General features: G+C 49.8%; 1 protein-coding gene across 2 annotated transcripts; it reads right to left on the bottom strand.

The window, feature by feature from the left end:
* Positions 1-41: 41 nt before the first annotated feature.
* BAG3 (BAG cochaperone 3) lies at positions 42-24,342 on the bottom strand. 2 transcript variants are annotated; one of them, XM_040486616.1, is made up of 4 exons: positions 23,804-24,342; positions 7,355-7,684; positions 5,603-6,007; positions 42-1,405 (listed from the first exon to the last, which is right to left on the bottom strand). In XM_040486616.1, the coding sequence occupies exons 1-4, from the start codon at positions 23,987-23,989 to the stop codon at positions 590-592; spliced, it is 1,737 nt and encodes a 578-aa protein (XP_040342550.1). In that variant the 5' UTR covers positions 23,990-24,342; the 3' UTR covers positions 42-589. The 2 variants fall into 2 exon arrangements, with proteins under 2 accessions (XP_040342550.1, XP_040342549.1); XM_040486615.1 differs by having other exon boundaries at positions 42-1,408; positions 23,804-24,340.
* Between the last annotated feature and the right edge of the window lie 3,352 nt (positions 24,343-27,694).

Raw genomic sequence — 27,694 nt, 5'->3', positions numbered from 1 at the left:
CTGACACTCCTCAGCACTTCAGAAATCACCAAAAAACACTGTGAGTTTGATTATTACTTTATTTTACTTTTCTTAAATGTTGCATTAAAGTCATCCAGCATACAGATATTCCTGGGCTCCTTGCACATTTTATTCTATCTGAGATTAGGTATTTTAGCTAGGAGATGAAGATCATCCCAACAAAAGAGCAACAATTCCGAAAAATGGGTTTCGTGTTTGTGTGATGGGAAATCAACAGCCCATCCACCAGCCAAACGCCTCCCTCGGTCCAGAGCTGTGCAAAGACGGAGTACAAGCGTGGCTCACATGTGGTGCCCACGCACAGATGGGGCCCCGCCACCAAGCAATGGGGTGAAAGTTCTGAAACGAGCAACTGCTGCATTTGTACAGAGTAAGAATACAGAAGAGCATCATTTTCCTTTTAGCCCTTTAATTAGCGTGTGTGGCCTCCACCCAAGTTACTGCGTACCAAGCGCCTATGAAAAGTAAAAACAAACGGATTCAAAGTCCCTGAAATGCATGCAACTTAAATTCCCTAAAGCACACCGCCAGCGCCCAGTCCCCGGGTCTGATCTGTGTCCAGTGGAGACTACGGTGCCGCCGCGTTACCAGCTGTGTCCGTCGTGCTGCCGGGGTTTGCCGTCGCTGCTTCTTTGGCTTCTGGCGGCTGCTGGGTTTCAGTTTTGGGATCTTCTCCGTTTCCCGCACTTTTCTTACTCTTGTCTGTGGCCGTGGCACCCATCTCCATGATTTCCTGCAGCGGCCGATCGGATTCAAGGGAGCTAGGCTGGAGTTCATAAACCTGGACTTGACCTGGGACATCTATCGCTTTCTGTTCAAGTTTTTCCAGGATGGTCTGAACCTTCCTGACACCATCTCTCCTGGCCTGACGGACATCAGCTCGTCCTTCAGGGTCTACTGAATCCAGGGCCAGTAGCTCTTTGGTCAAATACTCTTCGATCATTAGGTACTTTTTGTCCGTCTTCTTGCCTTCAAAGTTGTCCACGGCCTGCTCCAGCCCTTGCACGTTCTGCAGGATGGCTTCCACTTTCAGCACGCCTGGATGTTTTGGGGGCGCCTCAGCTTCTCCTGACTTGGGAGGTGCAGCCTCTGCAGGGGCGGGGCTGGGGGCTGCCCTCTCTTCTGCAGCCACATTCTTGGGGGACGAGGGGACAGCAGAAGGGGCGGGGCTGGGAGGATGGGGAACCGGAGCAGCGGGAACCTTTACTTCCACCCTCTCAGAGGCAGGTGGGGGCTTCTGGGAAACAGGTTGGGAATCTGCCTCCTTGCGGATCACCTGAATCGGGACGTGTCCAGGAAGGAGATCTGGTCCAACTGGGCCTGGCTTGCTTTCGGGTTTGTTTTCAGGTTGGGGAACAGGTGAAGATTCTCGATGAGTCATGGGCTGCTGAGAGGAGGCAAGGACACAGAGATATTTTTAATAACTGGCTGAGAGTCACAGGCAGTTGTTTGTAGTGAGTACAGACCATAAAGAAAACTGGGGAATGGCTTTAACGTATAAAAGAGATTTTCAAAGTCGACCAAATACTGTCACAAAATAAAAACATATTGATCCTGTAAGGTGACCAAACCATTTGTTTCCATTCATCACCCATCACCTTGGACTGTGTGGGTCTGTCACCATTCACTGAATTTTTCTGTAGATGGTATTCTTATGGCAACGAAAAGAAAACCAATGTAGTATTCAAAATGAAAATATCAAAAAACTCGCTGACTGCTGAGCTAGTTTAGCCCAAAGCAAAGTCCTGGGTGACTCAGAATCTCGGTGGCACAGCCATGGAGGAATGATTGCCACATGTGCCCTTCCTTACACTGTGTGGACAGTTCTGTTCAGGGTGTGACAGTCTCATCTCCCATTTCAGAAGAGTTGTAATCTTTTTTTTTTTTTTTAATGTATATTTATTATTTTGAAAGAGAGGCAGAGCATGAGCAGGGGAGAAGCAGAGAGAGAGGAAGACATAGAATCTGAAGCAGGCTGCAGGCTCTGAGCTGTCAGCACAGAGCCCAACGTGGGGCTTGAACTCACGGACCGCGAGATCATGACCTGAGCCGAAGTCGGACACTCAACTGACTGAGCCACCCAGGCTTCCCTAATCTTTTTTTTTTTTTTTTAAAGCTATGACAGCCTAGCAGTTTCTGCCCAGACTGATCTATTTTTTGAGAATAAGCAAGGTGCCTAAAATAGTTAACTCTGAGGATTTTGCCGCGCACATTTATGCCCAGAGCCAACACTCAGCTGCGCATCTCTGCACGGACTCCTGGCCGCCCATACTTTTTAATGTGACCACAAGCGGTATTTTTTAAAAAGGGCTATGCTTCAAGCAAGTATCTTAGCTTTCCTAGCATCTAGGTGAATACCTCACCCCGCTTCTTTATTATGCGTGTGTCGCTGACACACAGTGTTACACGGTTTCTGGTGTACCGCACAGTGATTCGACACTTCCACACATTACAGGTGCTCACCACAGTAAGTGCACTCCCCAGCTGTCACCACACGTCGCCACAATATTCCCTACGCTGTACTTTTCATCTCTGTAGCTTATCTTATAACTGGAAGTTTATACCTCTTAATGGCCTTCACCTATTTTGCCCATCCCCCCATCCACCTCCCCTCTGACAACCATCAGATTGTGCTCTGCATTTAAGAGCCCGTTTGGCTCTTTGCTTGTGCTTTTGTTTTGTTTTTCAGATTCCACACAGTAGTGAAATCGTATGATATTTCCCTTTCTCCATTTGACTTATTTCACTTAGCATAATACCCTCTAAGTTCATCCACGTTGTTACAAATGGCAAGATTCCATTCCTTTTCACGGCTGAGTAATAGTCCAGTGTGTGTGTGTGTGTGTGTGTGTGCGCGTGCGTGCATGCCACATTTTCTTCATAATGGACACTTGGGCTGCTTCCATATCTTGGCTATCGTAAATAATGTTTCAATACACATAGAGTTGTATACTGTTTTGAATTAGTCTTTTTGCCAAAACCCTTTAAAAATCTCACATACCCTAGGGTGTCTGGGTGGCTCAGTCGGTTAAGTGTCTGACTCTTGATTTCAGCTCAGGTCATGATCTCACGGTTCGTGGGTTTGAACCCCATGTCGGACTCTGCACTGACAGTGCAGAGCCTGCTTGAGATTCTCCCTCTCTCTCCCTCTCTCTCTGCCCCATCCCCCACTGGCTCTCTCTCTCAAAATAAATAAACTTAAAAAAAAAAACAACTGACACCCTAATTCCATGAACTGGGAAATAAGAGATACTAATACTAAAATACTAAATTCCACTATAATGTTTAGTTAGGTCAAATCTTTGCACATGTTCAAAAAGAAATCTGAACAAGCACTAAAAAGGAGGGCACCATAAACAAGGTTATAGGAAGCAGAAACAGGATTAAATATTATTTCACCGACTATGGGAAATATATGGGAAAGACATGAGGGGAAGCTTTTCTAGCACTGCAGATGGGCACTTCTTTCCTGGGATTCCTGAGCCCAAGGAAGGACCTGGTGGCTACTTAGCCATCTGAACGCCAGCAACATCCTTTTCCATCAGATTCTTTTGCCAATGCACATGACCTCAAATCTGGCCCTTACCATTCAGGAACCAGCCACATACCCCTCTTTGGGCTTAAAAGGGCTGGGTATGAAAAATGACTCTTATTATTTTTTCAAATTTATTTGAGAGAACGAGAGAGCAGGGGAGGGGTAAAAAGAAGAAACAGAATCCCAAGCAGGCTCCACACTGTCAGCGCAGAGCCCGACACGGGGCTCAAATTCATGAACTGTGAGATCATGACCTGAGCTGAGATCAAGAGTCAGACGCTTACCTGACTGAGCCACCCAGGCGCCCTGAGAAAAATGACTTTAGAAACTCCTAAGAGGGACTGCTCTATGGCGTGTCCTCTTTGAAAATGTCAAGGTCATGAAAGCAAAGGAAGGCCGAAGAACTGTTCCAGATTGAAGCAGACTGAAGAGAAATGATACCTAAATGCAGCGCTCGTGATCCTAGATTAGATCCTGGAGCAGGAGAAACTGCTTTCAAGGAGATCTGAAAGTGGACTGTGTATCAGCTAACAATGTAAGGAGGTTAAGTGTCCCGATTCTGGTAACTGTACTGTGGTTATGAATTAAAAGGTCTTTCTTAGGGCAATATTTGCTGAATTATTCATGGGTAAAAGAGCATGATATCTACAATTAAATCTCCAACAAAGAAACCACGTGGACGATACATACAGAGAGAAGAAATGGCAAAGCAAATACAGCAAGATGTTAACAGTGAATATGGATGAAGGGTAGACTGGGTTTCTTTGTATGATTCTTGTAACTCCTCTGTAAGGCTGAAATTCTTTCCTATACAAAGAAGCTAAAAAAAGAACCACACGACGGTGCTGTCACCACTTATAGTAAGACACCCTGCATTTGTCTACAAGGGGCTTTCCCTCTAAAAACTGTGGCAGAAAACGAACTCGGCTGCTCAAGGTGGGGTCCCAGGGCTGCTCAAGGCTCTGCTAAGCAACAAGCTTACTGACACCAGCGACCCCCTCCTCCAGGACGTGCCCACGAGTTGCCCCTGAAGAATGAGCAGGTCTGTGCCTGCAACTTCACCAGACTGGAATGTTTCCCAGCCAGCCAGCCGGCTCATCATCAGTCAGGCAACTCGGTCCTTTGCCATCAGGGAGAGAGGTGGAAGACGTGTCCTTGTCATCAAGCTCCGAGCTGAGCTAAACAGGTAAGATGAGCACTTCCGAAATGCACAGAGTGCTCACGGGCCGAGCTGTAAGGGACTGTGATGAGGTGCCATGAGAAAGAGGAGTAGGCTTCATGGAAGAGGCAACACTGGCTTGTCCCCTGCAGGATGGGGAAAACCTGGATCGCGATGGCATCGCAGGGGGCTGGTTCAGCATGAGCAAAGGCACAGAGGCGACAAGAATGGGAAGAGTGGGGGCGCCTGGGTGGCACAGTCGGTTAAGCGTCCGACTTCAGCCAGGTCACGATCTCGCGGTCCGTGAGTTCGAGCCCTGCGTCGGGCTCTGGGCTGATGGCTCAGAGCCTGGAGCCTGTTTCCGATTCTGTGTCTCCCTCTCTCTCTGACCCTCCCCCGTTCATGCTCTGTCTCTCTCTGTCCCAAAAATAAATAAACGTTGAAAAAAAAAAAAAAAAGAAAAAGAAAGAGTGGAGAAGGGGTACCCGTGAGGAGGAGACAAGCCGTCTGGAGCACTGGAGACGAGGCTGCGGCTAGGATGCGGAAGGGTTATGAAGTGCCTTAACAAAGCGTGGTGGGCACTGAAACACTGAGACAGCGTGTGTGGGTGACACTCTACTTGCTGTCCAGCCATTTCACGGTGGCTGAAGTTCTGCCCCAAAGGCAGCCGCACTGAAAAATGAGCAAAAGCTACAGACAGTACTGAGAGTTCCCAGCACTTGTCCTGCACTTCTGCTGGTGATCAGCCATTTCCAGGATCTCCCTTTCCCCCAGTAACACGTGTGTGAACTGGTCACGACCAGTGGAGGAACCAGAGCCCCTGCAAAGAGCTCCTCAGCCCCTGGAGAGGGGCTGCCATAGTCAGTCTGCTGACACCAACTCCATACCTGAGGCCTGTCGACCACGGTGTGTACACGGTGAGGCGAAGGGGAGTGCACCGGTGTGCCGCTTCTGGCCGGGGAGCCCTCCCGGCTGGATGCACCCCGGACGGGAGACCGAAACGGGGACGCTGCCGGCATGGGCCGCGGCTCCCAGTCATCCCCCGGGGCCCTGTGGTACATGGGCTGGTAGGTCTGGTATTCACCCTGCTGCGCTGGGTAGTGGGTCTTCTGGGCTTGGTGGAAGGAAGGCTGGGCTGCCGGCCGGGTGACATTCTGCTCGTGTATCACGGGGATGGGGATGTAGCCCCGGGGGAGCTGGTGGCTGCCCAGGCCGCTCCTGCTGGAGGAGGAGGGCAGGCTGGCCGAGGAGGACGAGGACGAGCAGTCCGAAGCAGCTGGAGACTGAGATCGCTACGAGACACAAAGGGTAGAGGCATGGCTCCATGAGTGACCCTCTACCCAGGTGCTCTAACCTCGTCTCCATCACGTGCCTCCTCAGGGTAACACGTTTAACAGGACCTTCCACCTGTAAACCTTCCACTGCCAAACTGTGGTGCTAGGACTCAGGGCTCTCGAGTCTGGAGTGTTCCAATTCTCACCAGCTCCATCGCCTTCTGAGCCCCATCTACAGTATGGAGCAGATGCCCCTTCCCTCCCCGAGGTGACTAGAAGATTCGGTAAGACCGTCTGTGGATATGCTTCGGCACCTGGGCTGCACGCGGTGGTGCTCAACCTGCTGGTTCTGACTGCTGCCGCACCTGTGGTCACTGCAGGCCACGTCTTTCCTTAACCCTTTCTCTGCTCATCTACAGAGAACGAGCTAAGCACCGGAAGCAGCACATCCCACGTGGCCAGCCCCTGGACCACCTAGAAAGTCAGGCGCGTATTTCCTCAGCTGGCTCCAAAGGGTCCTGTCAGCTCAAATTTGGTAAGATTTCTCTGATGGACGCGTCACTTTTGATTTTGACAACAAAAGTATTACATACATAGGTACTACTCTGAAAAGGGAAAAGAGTAGGGCTGAGGGAGGCAATGCCAACTCTGGGCACAGACACGGAGCGGAGGATTTGTGCTCAAAAACAGTGCCAGTGGATACAGCCGGATAATCTGCAGACAGAAAACCCAGAACGGCTTACTTACTGCTCAGGAATCTTACTGGGGTCCACCGGCCCTCAAATCCCTGGCTAAGAACTAGATTAAGAACCCTTTAGAGTTTAGTGCACTGAAGCACTGGCCTCAGGCTTAAAAATAAAACCCTATCATCAAGCAGCTGACTTCCGGACTCTTTATTTTCGGTTTCCTTTGAAACTATGGGACACGGTGAGGGCAGGCATGCCACCTCATTTTCCCATCAACAGAGCTCCACGCAGTTAATACTCACCCCTAAGTAGGGAACTGAGTGAAAGAACACATTGCTATCCCTGTGGTGCTGACGCAGAAAGCCCAGTAGGAGGAAGAAGCACCGGACTAGGAGCCAGAAGGCCAGGCTTCCGGTCCCAGAAATGCCACACTTGTACCTTTATGCATTTGGACCAAGCTGTTTACCCTTGTGAAGCCCAATTCCTTAACCCCAAAGATAAGCCATGACCCCTGCCCACTTGAAACAGCACAGCTGTGAAATGCGGGGGGGACACCGTGTGGCCGTAGTGCTGTCTTTGCTGGGTGACCTCTGCCGCTGCAGGCCAGGCCCGGATGCCCTGCACTTTAGCCCCAGGGTCCGGGGCCTGCCCCCAAAACACAACAGCCCGCTCTCCTTACCTCAGATCTGTGGGAGCCTGGGGGCTGGGTCGCCGCAGCTGCTGCCACCGCCTGTCCACACTGTTTATCTGGCTGGGTGGCTTCCACCACACCCCGCAGAGGTGACTGGGACCTCTGAGGAGCCTCTGTGGCCGCCTCAGTTCGGAATCGCTGTGTGCCGGGCTGGGAACAGACAAAGGAAGGGCGCGGCTGCCGGCTGTCCACACCCTCGTGGTGGACAGGAATGGCAATGTAGCCTGGTCGGAGCTGGGGGTACACAGCGTGGCCTTCCCTCGCGGGCAGCAGCTTGGAGCCCTCCTGGGAAGGGCCGTTGGCAGAAGACGGTGTTTCCTAAAACACAAAAAAGGAGAAACAGACTGGTTAGGAACTGGGAAGAAAGCACCCCGAAGTGGCAAAAGCGTGGTGCTAAGGGTCCCCATCTCCCAGAGTGATTCTGGGCCCCCCAGCAGCAGCCAAGACGGCTGAGCACAGACAGCTCACAGGCACCCCGTTTCTATCACACATCCCGTCCCCTACACGGCTGTTTATGGCCAGCAGTTTAAGAATTAGGGGCCTCAAGAGAAAGCAGTTGGGCCAAGGTATCCGTTGAGCACCAAGAGGTCCCAATTTCCCAAACTGGTCAGACAGGTTCCTTTTATGGGTGACAAGCAGCAGCAGTTACGTAGGAGAACCACTGACTGTCCCCCAAATCAGAGACCCAGATCAGAAGGTGCGAGGATGACTCAAGTCCAACTCACTACACCACAGCCGGCTTCTCCGCTTCCTCAAAGGTCCTAGCGTTTCCTAACACGGACTTGTGCTGGACCCAAACACAGGACACAGTCGGCACACCTCTGCAGAGAAGCGGCTGTGGGACGAGGCTGCCTACTCGGGGACGTTTTCAGAACAAGCTGCAAGAAAGGGAGATGATGAGGAGTGTGGGGGCAGCACAGGGGAAGAATGAAAGCCGACGATTAATTATGCTGGTCTGAGGAGGCCAACAAAGCCTGCTCTGCTCCGGCGAGGAGTGGCTGGGGTCCCTCTCATGTTCTCGCATGAAGCTGTCCCTTCAGCGGCCTGGCTATTTTGGGACCCTTTGAGAAGGCCAAGTTCCAGATGTACCACAGAGGAAGATCTGGTTTCAAACAACAAGGCCGGTCAGTCACTCACGGGGCAATGTCCTTTCTCACCAAACACAGGCTGGGCAACCAGAGTCAGGGACCCCCAGGATTTCCAGTCTGGACCATCTCCTGGAACACGAGAAGGGCCTTTACAGAGAAGGCAGCTACAGAACTGCACCCCTGACGCACATCTGGGTAGGCTGACTATTAAGGAGGAGAGCTCCCCTTCCTTAAGAAGGCCAAGCTGCAAACAGAGGCAAAGACAGAGGGTCCAGGAGTTTGCAGGGTAGAATTCTCACTGCTGCAAAACCAGTCACAAGGAAGGAAAGCTGAGGGCTGATTTGCATTCTGAGTGATAGACCACTGTGATTTTTGCCTTGTGTTTGTGTTCCTGCACAAGAGTCAGTGGTGGTGGACCCTGAAACTTCGCTCTTTCAGGCCCATCAACTGCTTCCTTCCTGCTGAGCCCCTGCCCCGGGGAGGGCCTCCTGCACACAGAAGAGACAAGGGTGTCGCTGTGTCCTTGGGGACGCCAGCAGACAGGCGCTCTCAGATTAGAATACCCACGTGCTCAGGGTGGCGACATTACTTCAGCCTATTTAGCTCTCAGGTCACCCAAGAGCAGGGAGTGGGTCCAGGCCTCACATTCAAAACCCGATCCCTGCCTGAGACAAGGCACCAAGAGACACCGTGGAAACCCAGTGCTACTCAGTGCTGACTCATAACGCGCCATCTAAGCATCTTATCCCCTCGCTGGGACACCCCTCCTTCCAGCCTGAAGCCGGGGCCTGGACAAGTCCTGGGCATTTTCTGTGCTGGCTGCCTGGGGGCCTCACTGTTCCCTCCCAGCCATGCACACAAGCCTCAGCTGCCTGCACAGTCCTCGAGCAGGGCAGTTAGGAAGCCCTCATCCACCGACCATCTCCCAGTGACCATCTCACTACCCAGGCGCTGGGTACTATGGGGGTCACCAAACTGGCAAGGCTCCATTCCTGCCGACTGGGGGCTTTCGAGACAGTTTACGGCACAAAACAAACAGGAAGCAAAACTACAGGGAAAGCCTGGGAGGCTCTGGGAAGGGGGTGGGGGAAACGCATGGGCTTTTCTAGCTAGGATGGGGCTGTCTTAGCTAGGATGCCAGTTCGGTCTGACCTCTGTGTAACAGTTAGTAACAGTTCTGTGATCTGGGGGAATTCTCTTAGCCTGTGAGCTTTGATGCCCGTACCTAGAAAACGGGGCTAGCGACACCCATCTATCTGGCAGGACTGCTGTGAGGTTTTGGGAGGGCACATCCAAGGGGGGGGATGCCCAGAAGGCAGCAACACATGCAAGTTCCCTCCCCAAACAGGCACACGGTCATGCTGCACAGACCCCAAAGTGTCAAAGGAATCAAAACTGAAGAGCAAAGTTAACTGATAGAAGATTCAGAGTAGTGACTGCCCCGTAGGAAACGGGAGTAACTGGGAGGGTCTTGAACCTTTCCATGAGGATGGAAATGTTCTTTTTCTGCGTGCTGGTAAACAGGTATATGCCTGTGTACAGATCTATCGAAATACACACTTCCCTGAACCTCCCCCTGCCCTACTGCCCATCCCCTGTCACACTCCACCCGCACTATCCGCACTATCCGGCTTCAACAGGTGAGGGCCGCCAACCCCACCGCCCCCACAGAGCCGGCTGTTAGCTGTGCCTCCAACTCAGCCCCTTCCAGGGCCTGGAAACCTAAGATAGGCCTGGCTGAGGCTTGGCGCCTCCTGGGGGAAGCCCCTGGATCCAGACAGCACTGCAGCCGCCTGCCAAGAGCTGTGCATTTTATGCATCTCGCTGAGTATCTTCTGTACAACTAAAAGAGAAAAGGGAAGACAAAGGAAGGAGGGAGGGGAGGAAGAGTATTTCTGCCTGCCCAGAGGAGGTGACAGCAGAGACTACCTCCTGGAGCCAATATTCCTTCCACCTGGGTCTGGGAAGAAGTGCCATGTTTGGTCGGTAAAGGAAAGCTGTGGTCACTGTAGGCAGGATGCGGCGTTCGAGCAGCAGAGGGGAAGAGGACAGCGCATGAAGGTGAGTGCTGAGCTGAAGAAGGTAAGGCTGGAGGCCCAGAGGCCTGACCATCCCGAGAGCTGCTGACGAGAGATGCCTCGGCAAGACGGGAGGAGCCAGAAGGAAAAACCAGGACGCCGCAGGAAATGAGGGGAAGAGTCAGGGACGAGAGCAAGGAAGTGTGGGCAAAGCAGAGCTGAGGGCATGGAAATGAAGGGTGACCCAGAAGGGCGAGCAGGAGAGTGCAGGGAAAGGCTGGCAAGACAGTAGGAGCGAGGGGAAAGGGGCCGCTACCGAGACTCCCGTTCTGAGCCTGGGGCTGCCTGGCAGGTGTCGGTGCCTGCTGGCTTGAGCAGGGAGGCCGCGACAGGAAGGGTGGCCTGGGGACCCTGAGGTTCTGCACTCTGGGTTCTGTCTGAGTTGGCCCATCTATGCCATTCAGTAACAAACCACATGTCTCTTCATGAGCCTCACATCTAAAAGACTGCTTCCCCATGGCACCCGGGTGGCTCAGCTGGTTAAGGCTCCAACTCTTGATTCCGGCTCAGGTTATGATCCGTGATCTCGTGGTTCGTGGGATCAAGCCCCACATCGGGCTCTCTGCTGTCAGTGCAGAGCCTACTTTGGGTCCTCTCTTCCTCTCTCTCTGCCCCTCCTCTGCTCATTCTCCCTCTCAAAAATAAACAAACATTCTAAAAATAAATAAATAAAGGAACGTTCCCCTTCCACTTTGATTGGGGTATTGTTTAGGAAAACACTAGGTTTAGGTAAGCAGAAAAACCATACCAGCTTTACAGAATAGAAAACTAAATGCTTCTACATGAATGCATAATTTAAACCAGAAATGAGGCTCCCGCCTAGAGTAAGGTCCACACCAGGAATACTGAGCCCAACCCATCTTCTCACATGTCTACTCTATCATTAGAGTCTTGTCAGTAGCAGATGCTTCAGTTTTTACTAACTAAAAAAGCACCACATAAAAGAATTAAATTGCCCTTCCTGTACTTCTATGGTGTTTTTCACCGAGTATAAAAAAAAAAAGATAAAACTTAAAACATTTTTCAAGTTTACTTATTTTGAGAGAGAAAGAAAGCATGAGGCAGAGAGACAGAGGAAGAGAGAGAATCCCAAGCAAGCTCTGCACTGTCAGTGCGGAACCCGATGCAGGGTTTGAACCCACAAACCGTGAGATCATGACCTGAGCCGAAGTTGGATGCTTAACCTGATGAGCCACTCAGGTGCCTCAAAATATAAAAATTTAAAATGACAAAAGTAAAAGAAACAAATGTATAACAGTTATGATTCTCCTAGAATATTAGAACATGCCTCCTTAGTCTCCTAAGAAGTCTTTTCACAGTTCAAGCACGTCCAGAAAAAGCCTATTGGTTATGCCAGCATCCTCGACCTAGCACTTGCTACTTGTCCCCCTTCTGACCTCAGTGGGGACCAGGGATCGCCCCTGCCTTGGGGTTAGTCTTCCGGGGAGGGAGGGGTGAGCTGTGATCATGTGACCAGGCAGGCCACTAGAGGTCCTGCCCTCAAAGGTCCTGTGTGTGTAGCTTCTTAAGGAGTAAGGACCAGTGTAGCTCTGCTCACCACCTATATCTTGGGCAAAGACATCAGGAACCCTATATACAAGATCCAATTAGGAACCGCACTGCATTCATTTATAAAATGAATTGGTTAATTTTTCTCCCTTGCTTTGCACTGCAGGAAAATCTTGAGGCATATCTCAGGGCACTAAACAACTCCAGGAGATGGCCAGGATAAAAAGCAGGAAAAATTACCCGAGATGAGTCAAAATTTGCCCTGTTAAGTACAAGGTATTATTATCAGAGAAGCCTGGGATCAGATTCTGAGCTTGGGTGAGCCCTTGGACTTCCGCAAGTCTTGTTTGCTTAAGAGCACGTCTAAACTTTGCTGGTTTTTAATAACAATGTACGCTAAGGGGGCAGCTAAGAGATGTGGAAAGAGACTGCACTTGGTTCTAATCCTGGATCTGCCCCTAAATATGTTTGTTATGCAAGCAGCCCACATCCCCTCTCTGGACCTTAGTTTTCTCAGCTATTAAAATTGAAGGGGAGACCCAGATGCTCTGTAAAGCAGTGGTTCTCAGACTCTAGGGGGCATCAGGAGCACCCAGAAAATGCACAAAAATGCAGACCCCAAGCCCAACTCCAAGAAGTCTGATTCAGTAGGTGTGTGGTGAAGCTAACCAGGACTGCATTGAGAAACACTGATCTAGTGAAGTTCCTTTCAGCCCTGACATTCTCCATGGCTCTTATTGCAAGGTCCCCTCTACCTCTAAACGTTTACATAAAGCTCAAAAACAAAGAGAAGTTGGTGTCACGGAAATCTAAAAATGACCACTCTTAACTGTGTTCACTTAAATCACAACAAGGGCACCTGGGTGGCTCAGTCGGTGAAGCATCCGACTTCAGCTCAGGTCATGATCTCACATGACCTGTGGGTTCGAGCCCTGCATCGGGCTCTGTGCTGACAGCTTAGAGCCTGGAGCCTGCTTCGGATTCTGTGTCTCCCTCTCTCTCTGTCCCTCCCCTGCTCGGACTCTCTCTCTCTCTCAAGAAATGAATAAACATAAATCATAACAGAAGTCACTGGGATTCAAAGTGCCCTAACGTTTCATGTCCTAAATGAAGAGGAGGCTGCTGACCCCCCAACCCCCAAGAAGGACGTCTTGTGCCTTAAAAGCAGGGCAAGAACAACATTCTTGCGTACCTACAAGGCATATGCCAACCACTGTGCTGGGGCATTGCACTTTCATGGCCTCAGCTGCTTTGGGGACAGCCGGGGAGCAGGGTTTGCCTTGACCCATCCACAGTCAGTTCCCTGTACACTGAGTGGCCTCTGATCCCTGAAAACCCCTAAACTCAACTCCACGGCACAGCCCTCTTCAAAGTGTTATTGGTACCTACAAGTTACAGCTCCCATCAGCACGTCTGAATGAAGGGGAAGAGTAACAAAGGTAACTCTTAGGGCTGCCCCACAGCACTTCCGCCTAGACAGGCCTGGAGTCTTAAGTAGGACACAGATCCATTAACTGGGTTTTTAGGCCAGAAGAGCCTTCACAACGGTCAGGGTTTGAATTTTACTAATGATACTTCAAAACTTCTAAAACAAAGATAAAAAAAGATGGAGGAAAACAGGAATCCTGACCTCCCCATATATGCAGGACCTGGATCAAAACTGAGTAGCTTGGCTCACTTCTAGCAGCCAGGAAACAGAGCAGAAGAAAAAAACCTCCTTCTAGAGCACATAGCTGAGCTTCAACATTCTTCCAAAACTTTCTGTTTGGTATTTCAGGTCATAGAAATTATCACTGCCAATTTAATATATCCCACAACCAACTCAAAATTCCTCCAGTTCCCACTGGATTGTGATAAAGGGTCTCTCCCTCCGCCTAAACCCCGTTTGGGGCACATAATGGATAGCGGGTAAATTGTGAACAGTAAGCACAATCCACCTCCATAGAAATCCCCATACAACACTCCTGGTAAGACAAGAGTCTGTGCTGACCACAAATTCTAGATGCAACTCAGCCACAGGTGACTGCAGGCTTTATCTGATTGCCTGTTATCAAAGCACATATTATTTTCTCCTGGGATCGCTGAGCTGGGTGTCCCTATGTGTCCCCACTGGGGAAAACTTTCTATAGGGATGAAACTTAACACCTCTTCTCTTTGTGGCTGTGTCCAAACAAGCAGGAGTGAACCAGCATGAGCCCTGGGCTCCAAGCTGCCACCCTGAACTCCAATCCCACCCTGCTGCTCACCAGCTATGTGCCCTCAGACAGGATTCCTTGCTACCAAGACTCAGTTTCTCAGGCAGTAAAAGTCCCCACATCTCCCAGGGATTTTTGCAAGATAGAAGTAAAATAAGGCACAAGAAAGTCTTTGTAAGCTAAGTGCTCCAAGCCCTACACAATCACGTTCCTTCATTCCACAAATAGTTATCGGTAGATGCAGCTTTTCTGAGAAACAGTTGGTTGGGCCCATAGTTTACAAAGCCTAAAACCTCCGTGGTCTCACCAGTTAGGAATAAACCTGCTAAGAGTTAGAAGCTCCTTTATCTGAGCGTCTTAAGAACACTAATTAGCAAGGGTGCCATTTTCTCTGCTGGGAACTGTATCTTTATGTTTTCCAACCTGGAAGCAATCACAGCCCAACACTCTAGGGCCTGAGCCCTAACCACCACCCCCCGGGGCCCCCCCCCCCCCCCCAAAAGCCCGGGTCCAGGGACTCGGAGGGGGCCCGCCCTGAGGACAAATCCACACCCAACTTACACTGATTGGGGCTCCTTGCACTCCCGCCCAAGACCTAGTGAGAAAAACCAGGCCAGGCTGGGACAGGAGGACCTGGCCGGGAGCAGAATTCATCTGCTGGTATCACACCAACAGTGTGTCCCCCACCAGGGCAGGGGCCAGGCACCATGGGCCACAGCTGGCCAGTTTGGCGTCAGCCTCCAGCTTTCCCGTTTCCCCCACCCCCTGGAGCCCTCCTCAAGGATTCCACGTAGCAGATGTGGCCCAAGGTCACAGGGGCAGTTACCAAGCCAGGAACCCCAGTCACTGAATGCCCAGCTCCTGAAGTTCACAGCTTCAGGGAATGAAAAGCACTAGCTAGTTCCTCTTCCAAAAAAAAAGGGGTAGGGAACACCTGCTCTAATCAATCTGCAATCACGAATCACAGATGGAAAAGTACCTGAAATTTCCACAGCAGGAAGCAAACTGTCCGAATTAGATAAAGAGACTCCCTCGTGGTCCATTTCCATGCGTTTCTCGAGGACTTGTCTCATGCTGTGGTGGAACACGGATCAATCACTTGGCTCTACCGTCTGCTAGACACCAACTATGCAAGTGTTTGTTGGTATCAGGGTGCAGGGCTTCACTAGACCTGCATGTTGTACAAAACACAGTCCCCTACCCCAGCCTCCAATTCACCAAAGCAGCTAGGGCAAGGGCCCCTTTAACCAAGGGTAGCTGGTTCAATGATTCCTTGAGGGGAATTCCTGGGGACTCTCCTCCCCGCCCTGAACAGCTGCTCAAAGCATTCCTCCAACAGTCACACTCCCCCCCAAGAGGGTGGTGGCAATTAGAAAACTGCCCTCTCTCCTTCCACCTGCAGTGCCATTTCCACCCCGTAGAGCTGGGTCCAGAACAGCCGTGCAAATGGAAATGGCCGGATCCTCTTTAACGTGGCTCAGTTTCCCCACAACACTTGACCGGGCACCTAGTTCCTGCCTGGCAACTGTCTTGGGGCCTGTGCAGAGACGCAGAGGGAGACACTCCCCTTAAGGAGTCGAGATTCAGAGTTAAGACACCACCCCATGCAGCAGAATGCAGGAAACACAATTCCTCCTGGCCTGTCTCGGCTGAGGAATCAGGGATGAATCAGGGGTGAAGCTGGTTGGGGTTGTGGTTTGTAGGTTTGGGTGAGGCCCCAGAAGGCCCTGCGGCCTTCACTTGACTCCCCTGACGTGTACCTGAGTTATGAAGGGCATGGGAACCCTGGGGAGGGTACTGAGGGCATCCAGACACTGGTCGAAAGAGAGTTGGCTGAGGTGGTACAAGGGGGATAAGAGGCCTTTGCTTCTGAGAAACAAGACTGGAGCCCCACCTGGGAGCCAACAGACCCATGTCTGGCCACATCTGTCTGCCATGTGGTGAGTCCTCTCCCACTTCTTAGTGGAGGCTGTGACTATTTCCACGGGTTATACACACATGTCCAGTCAGGCCCTGACTCATCACTCTCCATGCACTATCCCCCTAATCGTCACAATCCTGCTGGACAGGGAATGTTGTGTTCCCATTTTACAGAAGGGCAGACTGAGGCTCGGAGAGAGTGAGTGGTCTATCTGAGATCACTACAACCCAGGTGTGTCTGACATCAAGACCAGAGATGTATTAACCCTTTCGCTATTCCTGCCACACCGTGCACTCTGATAATAACTGTGGCTGTCTTCAAACCCTTCATCTTCCCAGGGTAAAACGCAGCAGGGGAGAAAGCATTTCGTTTTGCCCAGTCGAGCCGGGCTGGGGCTCAAGACCTGGAACATTCAGTTCAAGTGTGCTCTGGGCCAGGGAGCCAGTGCTTGGTGCTGAGTCACTGCCTGGCCGAGGCACGGCAGGCGAGAGGGAGGGCACTCCGCTCAGTTCTGAGTCACCACGGCCCTGTGCATCCAGCATGGGGCCTCAGGAGGGAGAAAACCCAGCTCCATCTGGGCAGGAGAGCTGGTCCCACTCTGACACTCAGGGTCCGTGGGACTAATTTGGAAGTGTCAAAAAGTGATGCAGCTGCCTTGTCTTCTGCACACACATATTCTTCCCTAGCCTCCCGATGTTTGGACTAAAACAAAAAAGGTTTTTTTAAAATGTTCATTATTTTGAGAGAGAAAGAGAGAGCGAGAATATGTGCGGGAGGGGCTGAGTAAGGAGACAGAATCCGAAGCAGACTGCACGCTGTCAGCGCAGAGCCCAACATGGGGCTCAAACCCACCAACCGTGAGATCGTGACCTGAGCCAAAGTCAGACGCTCAACTGACTGAGACACCCAGACACCCCTGGATTTTTTAAATTATTTATTCATCCATTCAGTGTCCAAGAAGAATCTTTAAGATAACTGACAAAAAAATCGGAGCACCTGGGCGGCTCAGTTGGTTAAGTGTGCAACTTCAGCTCAGATATCATGGTCTTGAGATTTGTGAGTTCAAGCCCCGAGTCAGGCTCTGTGCTGATGGCTCAGAGCCTGGAGCCTGCTTCAAATTCTGTGTCTCCCTCTCTCTCTCTGCCCCTCCCCTGCTCGCACGCTGTCTCTCTCTCAAAAATAAATATTTAACAATCAAATAAAAAATTAAATTAAATTAAATAACCAAAAGTCTACAATTCTACCCTAAGGAACACTGAGGAAGTTATTTCAAGATAGGAAATGGTTGTTCTCCAACAGGATGCGAGGGAATTTTCAGTGGCAAGTCTCACCTTAGTCACTGGGGACACAGCTCTGTGCTAGGAGTTCTTGGGCAGCCACACTGTTTACAGGCTCTTGACGTAGGCAGTGAGCAATCTGAAATTCTGGGCTTTTCTGAACTGACAGTGAATAAGAAGCTTCACTGTGCAGTATCTGGTCTTATTGCCAGCCACAAGGAGAAAAAAAGAGAGAGAGAGAGAGATTCCTTTGACAGTGCTGAGGCTGCTCTCTGTGCAGCTGGGCATCAGCAGTGTCTGGCTGCTGTGAGCTCCCAGCCTCTCCAGCAGGTCTGTTCCAAGATGCTGTGTTGCTGGTAGGGACAAAAAAGAGCTTCTCCAGACTCATAAGGATGAAGTCAGGGAATCAATACTTAAGTCCTTTGTGGAGAAAAGCCCATTTAGAAATACAGTAAAAAGGAACTGGCTCCTGGGGGACATTTGGGAGCCCAGGACAACACTGCAGTACTTTGGAACGAACAGATAGAGCTTTCGGCAACTTACATTCACTCTGGGCTTAAGACTGTACTTCAGCAAGGGTGGCTTTTCTTTTACCAGCCTGTCCACTCCGGAACCCAGCCCGTGTTTTACCCTTCCCCGCACAGAATCATTTACTGAGACTGTGGATCCTGCCAGGCACTGAGAAACAGAAAGATGACAGACACAGCCTGCCCCTGGAACTCTCGGCCCACAGGGACATGACCCTAAGGCAAAGCAGAAAAGTGCCGCCTTTTGGAAGAAAGATTTGAATCAAAGTGATGTGGAGTCCAGGGCAGGGAGAGCCTGCTTCCAACTGGAGACATCTACACGTAAGAAACTCTGCACAGAGAAAGCTACGGAAGGAGACAGAACTGTCCTCCATATGGCATTGAACACTGTGACTTTCAGAGAACAGGCACTCTTGTCAATTTCGGACGGAACGAATGAATGAAGAATTTGGGCCCATCTCCTAAGTCAGATCCAGACTCAAGACACAAGTGGTTTCTAATCAACGGGGGCTGTGCCTGGTGAGCTCTGAGTATAAAGGAGTTCTGAGAAGCAGCCAGGCTCAGAGGGGGCAAGGTGAGGGTAAACCTCTGGCCACAACAGTCTTTCCGCTTTATCACAGCTGACAGGCCTCAGAAGCACCTAGTAGTTTCCATCTTAGAGACCTGTTTTGAGGATTTAAAGAAATAAGGTTTGTAATGCCCCTAACCAGTGTTTGACATGTTAATATAAACGCGTGTGTGCATATACACATACTTATACAAACATGTTGGCAGACGAAAAAATATTAGATTCATTCTATGCTAAAGAAATTCTCCCTAATGAAGCTGTCACAAGCTGCCTGGCTTCTAAGGCCCCCAAAGAAATCTACACAGAAATAAGTGATGACTTAGTAACATCACATATCTCACGCAGTCACACAATGCCAAGCAAGCAGCGGGAATCAATGTCCACATTTGCAAAGGATGGGATTTAGTGCTTAGCTTCAAAAGTCAAGCCGTGAGTCTGAGATCAGAGGCACAAGAGGAGACCCAGTGAAGACTTGATGAGCCAGAAATGGGGAGCAGGGAGGGGCTCAAGAATTCCATAATCAGGTTGCTAGAGGTTTCTTCAGCGTTCATCAGCATTAATGGGTCCTCAGAGGTTCCTAATAAGCAAGGCCTTTGTCTTTTGCTCCCAGTTTTCCTACGTAAGGTGTCTTAAATATTTAAGAGCAGCATTACAACAGCAAAAATGCAAAGGAGGAAGAGTAGGTTTGGGTTATGCACGGTTTCCTACCTTTGATGATAAGCATCAGACCGTTTATAAATGCCAATAGGAAGTAATAGATATGTAGAGTGCCTTATATAAGGCAACTGTGTGTCATTCCAGAAATGGGGACAGGAGGACAGTGCTAATCAAGCCTCACCGGTGGTATGGAGCTTTCTGACTCACAACCCGCCCCAACAGCATCAAACAGCTAAGCCTTCCTCGGCCCTGGCTAATGTCAAATGCCGCCACAGTTCCTGTGTACCGGCTTTCCCCTCGTAAAGGGCAAAGCTACGCTGCAAAACGGGGGACGAATTATGTTCAGTTCTTGCCAAACACAGCCTGTTCTCTGGAGGGTAAAATGGAGGTCCTGGATGAGCTGGGCATTAAGGCATGTGGCCCACGTTCTTCATCCTCCCCCCCAACAAATCCCTGCTCATCAGTCGCAAAGGAATTTGCTCCTCCATCACTGCAACTTGCTGGAAATACAAAGGGGAGAAGGACCACTCATTTCCTGATTGTGCTCTGATTCTGCTAAGAGGCCCACGAGCTTCTAATCGATCTGCAAAGAGCAAAATGATCTCATCTGTAAGAAAATTCAGGAGGCTCTGCTGAACATGAAGCAGAATAAGTGGGTCTCTCCACTTCAATCGTAACTACAAACATTTCCAATTTCCTCTGAGAGGATGTTTCTACATCTCTCTTCCAGGGCCTGAAGGTAATCTGTCAGATTATTCTGGTGAGCTTCTGCTGGGAGGGCCAAACAGGAAGGAAATGCTCTGGCTCACATCTTTCTGGGGTACAGAAGGGTCTTGGGACTGCCCTGGATCTGACTCAGGGCACTGCCATCCCCATGTTCATACTCATGCAAGTCGGCACCAGGGAGTTTCACCAAGAAGGAAAATGGGGCCTCAGGCAAAGGCTATGCAGGTTAGATGTTAGACAGGCACAGCTTGAGGGATTCCAGGGCTCATATGCAGGAAAGGGTACAGTAAATCACAGCTCCCCTCCCCCTACAAAATGGGATCACCATCCACCAGGGGCTCCCAAATGCCAGTGTGGCAAAATCAGAAGGATCAGGGAAACCTTTCAGACATACAGATTTCTGGGCAATGTGGACTAAACATGGGGGGCGGGGGCAGGGGACAGATAGAGGGATGAGGCCGCTGGTAATCTGTGCTCTTAAAAGGCTTCCCAGGAGACTGCCGGCCTCGGGATTCTGTGCTGGTGACCTCTAAGGTCTACAGAGCTAGAAAGCTCTGCTCACTGAGGGAGAAGGGTCTCCCCCCTTGTCCCAGGAAGGTTTCTGACAGAGCAGCACAGCACAGTACTCCAAAGCATCTGGTCTCTGTTTAATCAGGGGAGAGCAGGCGAGGGGCGGCTGTGCACCTTCAGACTCCAGAGTGAGCACCAACCTCTCTGCCAGGGAAGGGGCCTGGACCAGAATGAACTTGCCAGAAGATTAGTGGCAAGCCCGTGAGTGCAGAAAATTGACATCCGGGAAGACTGCAGGTGGGGAGGTCCGGGTGCATGGAGTGGAGTCAGGTAAAGCCCAATGTCTTAGCCTGTAGGCTGCCCTGCCTCTTTGATGAAGGGCAAGACGCTTGCTCTCACTTGCCTCCTCTGTAAAACTAGGGACAGTCACTCTCACTACTTCAGAGCAATGTGGGAGGATCAACTCTAAAATGACAGAGTACAAGACTCAATGAAACAGAGTTGTAGTCACTTCCTTTCCATGAAAGCCACTCCTTTCCCAGCAAGGTTAGACCGTAAACACCCAGAAGCTGCCGTCCCCAAAAAACGGCTTCCTCTTTATCAACTGATGGCATCTCCTCCTGAAAATAAGGATGCTTGAAAGGTCCTCTTAGCTCATCTCCCCCCAAAACACCCTTTGTTTTACACCAGGACCCTTTTTACTACGAAGTAAGAAGCCAATTTCCAATATGAAACAGTACTGAAGATTTTCCATTGTATTTAGTCTGGAGAAAAAGTGTCATTCGTGTAAGAGAATCTGAATTAATCACCCAGATGTTCTGTGTATTATCAAAGCACAGGTATGAGAACAATGAAGGTCAAGGAGCTAAGAAACTGAATGTCAGTTTTCTCAAGTTTTGTGCCATGCGGACAAATCTCGAGTAGTTAATTTGGTAAAGAGAACTCATTTCTTGAGTTATCATATCCAGTCATTACCATCCAAATAATCACAGCACAGAGGTCAGCCACCCAGTACGTGGTGGCCTAGAGGACACAAAGACAATGAAGTAGTCCAGCCTGCATGCTTCACATAAAATTTCATAAAAATTCAAGACACTTCTACCTTCTTCTGAACAGATACCCTGCCTCTTAGGACTTTCTGGTGTAGTTCTCTTTGCTATTGGTACTGAGTGACCTTTGGAGACACACTTTAATTGTCTAGGTTTCTTTGTCAGTAAAACAAAGAGATTGAGCTAAGAGATCTTCATGGGCCTTTCGACTTTAAAATTCTGACTTAATTTTCAAATCCCCTTTTCCAGGGTCAGACTTCTGATTTAGTAGCCATATTTTCTATTTGTTAAGAATGATAGGGGCGCCCAGGTGGCTCAGTCGGTTAAGCGTCTGACTCTTGGTTTCGGCTCAGGTCATGATCTCGTGGTTTCATGGGTTCGCTTGGGATTCTCTGTCTTCCTCTCTCTCTGAGAGTCTGAGACTCTGTCTCTGTCTCTCTTATTTATTTATAAATAAGTAAACTTAAGAAAAAAAAAGAATTCTAGTAATTCTGGGGTGCCTAGCAGGTTGTCGGTAGAGCATGTGACTCTTGATCTCAAGGTTGTGTGTTTGAACCCTATGTTGGGTATAGATTACTTAAAAATAAAATCTTTAAAAAAAAGAAAGAAAGTAAGTTACTTAACCTGTTTTTTCCCCTTTAAAAAGAGTTTATGAAACCACAGCCTAACCAACTCACTGGATGGGTACACAAAGATCTCAACTTGCTGGGTGAGTCTCATGCTAAAAACAAAGTGTTGGCATTCTGGGTTTACACTGCACTTAACAGTGGCTATGTTCAAACTTGACCTTCACTTACAACAAAGGGTATGGCAGATTCTGACAGTCCCCGTCTCTATAGGAAGGAGGCCTCAAACTGATAGTTTTACACCACACCAAAGGTCGACATCCATGTAGACTGCAGTAACAGGGCTGGTTTGAAATGTGCTTTAGTTTCACCCAATAATGGGCTGAGCAGGCATACAAAAAAGTATATATGATTATACCCATCCCAGCTAATTACATACTCTTGTACTAATTTTCCAGATATAAACATACAATTCAACTCTTATAAACGGAAGTTGCTGAATGTCCCTACGTCTCACTGTTGGGCACCAGATTTTTATCAATGTTTGTCATTTAGAAATGAAAGTGGATGATGCAAATATTTCTTCTAAAATAATTATAAAGCATTTTTAATTTTGTGAATTTTTAAATCTTCAAAACAACTGACCAGCTCTTTATGGCTTTTTAAAATTTTGCCCAGACAGTATATCATTACCCTTTCTTTAAGTGTATTTCTTTTTGCCAAGACTTTTATTTTGAAAAAGCACAAATCTGTGGAATATTGGAAGAGTAACACACTCAGTTGTAATTTTTTAAGTTAACAGATTGATCCCAACTTTCTATTTCCAAATTTTCATGCTCCTAAGGACTAAAGAGTTTATATTTCTGCATATATGTAAATAAGGTATACTGCATTCACGAAAGTATTTCTGTATTTGTTGTGTATCTACTGGAAACAAATCCTAAGTATTTTAATACCATAACAAGGAAGGGAATGTATGCCATTAAAAAAAACAAAAACAAAAACCATTTTCTTTCACGCCAGCGTGAGGCAATGTCCTAAGGCAATGGTCAACCATGGGACAGTCTCACATCTTTAGTTCAGAAATTGCCTGGCAGAAGAACGCCTTGTTTTTCAACAAATCATACTAAAATATATTATTGAAAATCGTTTCAAAGAAGAAAACAATTTTAATTTCAGATATAAAAACGGGGGAGTATATTTACATCAGTTCCCTGAGTCACTCTGTGCCTGAGCCAGTTAAGATGCCCCTCGAGCAAGTTGAGGAATTTTAGGAGACAAAACACCTGCGAGACCACCCCCAAGCTGGCGAGTGGGCCCCCTCGCCGGCGTCCGCCGCAGCGCGGACCGCAGGGAAACCGGGACCTCCGCCCCGGCGGGCGGCGGCAGAGGAGGCGGCGGGGCCTGGCCCGGGCCTCCAGAGGTGACCAGGCCAGCCGCCCCTCCGGAGCCCGGGCCCGCTCCAGCCACCCGGTCCTCGCTCCCTCGGATCCGGCCGGTGGACGGCACCTGGCGCCACTGCGCGGGTCGCACTTCCCGGGAACCAGACGCAGAGGAGGGGGGAAACATTTCCTCCCCTCCGGGGCCTCCCTCTCGCCCCGACGCCGGCCAAGGGCGGGCCGGAGCGGGAGCTCGTCGGGGCACAGCAGGCCGAGCCCGGGCGCGGGCGTCCACCCGCAGGTGCGCTCCGGGACCCCGCAACCCGGCCGGGTGCAGCGGTCCCCGCCGCTCGCCGTCGAGGGGGGGCGCCGAGCGGGCCGGCTCACCTTGGGGCCCTCGGGGGGCACGCGCGGGTCGTTCCACGTCGTGGTGCGGCTGTTGTGGTCCACGAAGAAGGGCCAGCCGGTCTGTGGGTCGATCTTGATTTCCCAGCCGGGGGGCAGGGGGTCGCGGTCGCCGGCGCCGCTGCCGGACGCCATCTGCACCATGGGCGAGTGGGTGGCAGCGCTCATGTTGGGTTGGGGTCGGCCCGAAGGGGCGGCCGCCGGGGTGTCGGGTCGCGGGGTGCCTGGTCGTGGGGTGCCGGGCCTCCAGGCGCGGAGTCGCTCGCTGACTGCGGCCGGCTCGAGAGCGGTGCGCGCCGCCGACGTGTCCGGGAAGCCGGCGCCGGGCACCTTTATGAATTAAAGGAGGGGGTGACGTGGCCCGAGAGGGGTGGAAGTGTCTGGAAATAGCCTCCTCGCTGCCAACGGGGAAGGAGATAAAGGGAGGTAGCAACTGGCCGGCTAGAAACTTCTGGTCCCATCCAGAGAAGTTGGCGGCGAGCGGGTTGGATGCGGAGCTCCGCCCTGAGTCATCGGCTATAATCGGGGCGGGGCGGGGCATGGGCGGGGCCTCTGCCGACCGCCCCTCCCCCACTCCTTCCTCCTCCTCCCCTTCCTCTCCCTCCTCCGTCCCCTCCTCCTCCCCTCCACCTTGGCCCTGCCGCCCGCGCGGGTGTCCCCGGGCAGAGACTGGCCGGCGGGGCAGGCAGCCTCAGGGGCGTCGTCGGTGTGCGCTGGGCTGGTTTCGGTTTTCAGACTCTCTCTCTCAGCCTGGAGCCGAGTGGGTGTTCCCTGGACTGGGACTCGCCTTGCTGGGTGCCTGCTGCCGCTCCTTCCTATAAAAACAAAGTCATCGTGGGCCTTTAAAGTTGTTTTAAACTAGAGTCTCGCCCACCCCCTGCTTTGCTCCCTTATATGCTGATACTCGGGGACACTGGCGTCTCAATTACGTTTTAATCACTTTTTTTCCAAGGGCTTAAGGAGCTCTGGAATGTAGATCTGACACCATAACAAAGCCTGGGAGAAAATAGAAGTGCAAACAGAAACTCACCTGGCTTCTTTTGAAGCCTAAAGAAAGATTGCATCAACTGTGGTTTTATGCTCCCAAACTTTGCATCTCAAATGTACAAACTATTATTGCAATGAACAACGTTAAAGAAAAATCACATTGTTTTGGGCGTGGATCTTTTTTATGGTAGAGTTTGGTTCTTGCTATCTTCAATCTTCACCTTTCATTTGGGAGGTAGGGACCAAATCCAATCATGAAAAATCGTTTGGTTGCTTCAGTGCTGGCGGTTTTTGTGAACTAAACCAAGCAATTCCCTGGGAGGGAATGTGCTCCCACAGGGAGAATTTGGGGAAAGTTCCGTTTCAGATTTTTTTTTTTTAATTTTTTAAATGTTTATTTAGTTTTGAAAGAGAGAGAGACAGTGCACTCACGCAAGCGGGGGAGGGGCAGAGAGAGAGAGAGGTAGACACAGAGTCCAAAGCAGACTTCAGGCTCTGAGCTGTCAGCACAGAGCTGGTCACAGAGCTCGAACCCACAAACCGTGGCACTATGACCTGAGTGGAAGTCTGACACTCAACCAACTGAGCCACCTAGGCGACCCCGTTTCAGATTCTTAGGCAGACCCATCCCCCTCCCCAGAAATATTTGGAGAAGTTGCTCTCATTAAAAAGAAAACCACAGGCGCAAAATGACATTGTTTGGGCCAAGTCACCAAACCAGGGTTTAATGCCTAACCTAATTTCAGTTTCAACGTTCCCCCAGAAATATAAGCCTAAACCTGTCAATCAGGAATTTTCTGATAAGCACAATGAAGCAATCTGTCACTTGGGGCTTCTCTGTCCCTCAAAGATGAAGTCATCTGAATCATAAGACCCCCCCTGCCTTTCCTCCTATGGGAAGATGATCATGTCTGAAATAGTATTTTTTTTTTTTTTTTTTTTTTTGCTTCTTTCTTGCCCCACCCTCCTTCTTATAAAAACTTTCCATTTTGTACAACTCCTCAAAGCATCTCTATATTTGCTAGATGGGATGTTGCCTGATTCATGAATCTTTTAAATTTTTTTTTTCAACGTTTATTTATTTTTGGGACAGAGAGAGACAGAGCATGAACGGGGGAGGGGCAGAGAGAGAGGGAGACACAGAACCGGAAACAGGCTCCAGGCTCCGAGCCATCAGCCCAGAGCCCGACGCGGGGCTCGAACTCACGGACCGCGAGATCGTGACCTGGCTGAAGTCGGACGCTTAACCGACTGCGCCACCCAGGCGCCCCATGAATCTTTTAATAAAGTCAATCAGCTCTTCAAATTTACTTGGTTGAGTTTTGTTTTTTATCACTTGGGGCTAATATTGGGCCTAATTTTTCTTTTTCTTTTCTTTTCTTTTTTTTTCGGGCCTAATTTTTCAACTCGAATTCAGAGAAGATCCTGGAATCTCTCTCCCTGCCTCAAATTACTCCTTTTGGGACAAAGTCAAGAGAGGCCTCCTGATCATTTCCAATGGAATGATTCCCACTTGCATGGGTCTGGTTGGCAGCTTTGAAATCCAAAACCCAGTTTTGTGAAAACTCCGAAGTGAGTAAGGCCCAGGGACTGACTCAAGTCACCAAACACATAAGAGATGAATGTATAAACCCAAATGCCAGTGCATCAGTTTACCGTACGAAATATCACTATTGAAGGAGCTGGACCCTCAAGTTTACTGGTCAGTGTCTACTTTATCCTTATATTCGAAGCTTTCAGCACAGGGCTGGGCTCAGAGTTTAATAAATATTGATGTTTATTGAAGATTGAATCCAAAGTGAATTTAAAGTGAGTTTGTATTTCTTTTTCCTTGGCTCAATTTGCTTTCCATTACAGTGACAGTTTAAACACTGAGAGCATTATTTACTGGCTTTGTTGTTGTTGTTGTTGTTGTTGTTGTTGTTGTTAAGTAAGAAGCAGAGAGGAAGCAGTTTTCCTCCTAATTTAGTTGTTTCTGAGACTTGTACTCCATCAGGGGCTTCAAATGGGTTTGTCTAAAATGGAGCCATAGGTCTTGGTGAGCCGGCTCAAAGAAGCTCCCAAATCATTCCAAATGGCAAGGAGTTTGTCCATGGTGGCGTTTTTTCCCCCTAGATGTTAGGACATTAGTTCCCCAGTTTCTATAGACTGAATCTTTGTGTTCCTCCAAAATTCATATGTTGAAACCTATTTCCCAATGTGATGCTATTTGGAGGTGGGCCTTTGGGAAATGATTAGGTCATGAAGGGGAAACTCTCATAGATGGGGTTAGTAGGTTAGTACACTTATAAAGGAGACCCCAGAGGCACACCTTGGTGGCTCAGTCAGTTATGCATCCAACTTTGGCTCAGGTTATGATATCACGGTTCGTGGGTTTGAGCCCCGCATCAGGCTCTGCACTGACAGTATGGAGCCTGCTTGGTATTTCTCTCTCTCTCTCTCTCTCTCTCTCTCTCTCTCAAAACAAATAAATAAACTTTAAAGAGAGAGAGAGAAAGACCCTAGAGAGCTCCCTGCTCCTCTGTCAGCACAAAAGGACTGAGTGAGAAGGTGGCTGTCTATGAACCAGGCACCAGCTCTGCTGACGCCTTGATCTTAGACTTCTCATCCTCCAGAACGGTGAGAAATAAATTTTCTGTTCGTTATAAGCCACCCAGTCTCTGGTATTCTGTTATAACAGCCTGAATGGACTAAGACACCAGGGCTTCTGTGGATTGCCCAGGTCAGAAGCTTAAGCAATGTTCCTCTTGCTCTCTTACCACCCGGTCATCACCAAACCTGTAGATTCCACCTCCTCAATATCCCTTGACTCTGTGCAATATTTCCTCAGTACCACCAGTATGGCCCAGGTCACCCTAATCTCTCATCTGGACCCAGTCGGTGGCC

Source organism: Herpailurus yagouaroundi, unplaced genomic scaffold (assembly GCF_014898765.1).
Source record: "Herpailurus yagouaroundi ecotype Mexico unplaced genomic scaffold, PumYag 163, whole genome shotgun sequence".
In the NCBI taxonomy this organism is placed as follows: domain Eukaryota; kingdom Metazoa; phylum Chordata; class Mammalia; order Carnivora; family Felidae; genus Herpailurus; species Herpailurus yagouaroundi.
The sequence above is the reverse complement of the archived record's forward strand: the minus strand, read 5'-3'. Positions and strand labels throughout refer to the sequence as shown.

What these genes read in the sequence shown, in the direction of transcription:
- BAG3 (XM_040486615.1), bottom strand. Translation starts at nt 23,989, where the DNA reads ATGAGCGCTGCCACCCACTCGCCCATGGTGCAGATGGCGTCCGGCAGC. An exon ending in CAGGCTCCCACAGATCTGAG is followed by an intron (nt 6,008 to 7,354) that starts GTAAGGAGAGCG and finishes TGTGTCTCGTAG; the next exon opens with CGATCTCAGTCTCCAGCTGC. An exon ending in CCGTGGTCGACAGGCCTCAG is followed by an intron (nt 1,409 to 5,602) that starts GTATGGAGTTGG and finishes GCCTCCTCTCAG; the next exon opens with CAGCCCATGACTCATCGAGA.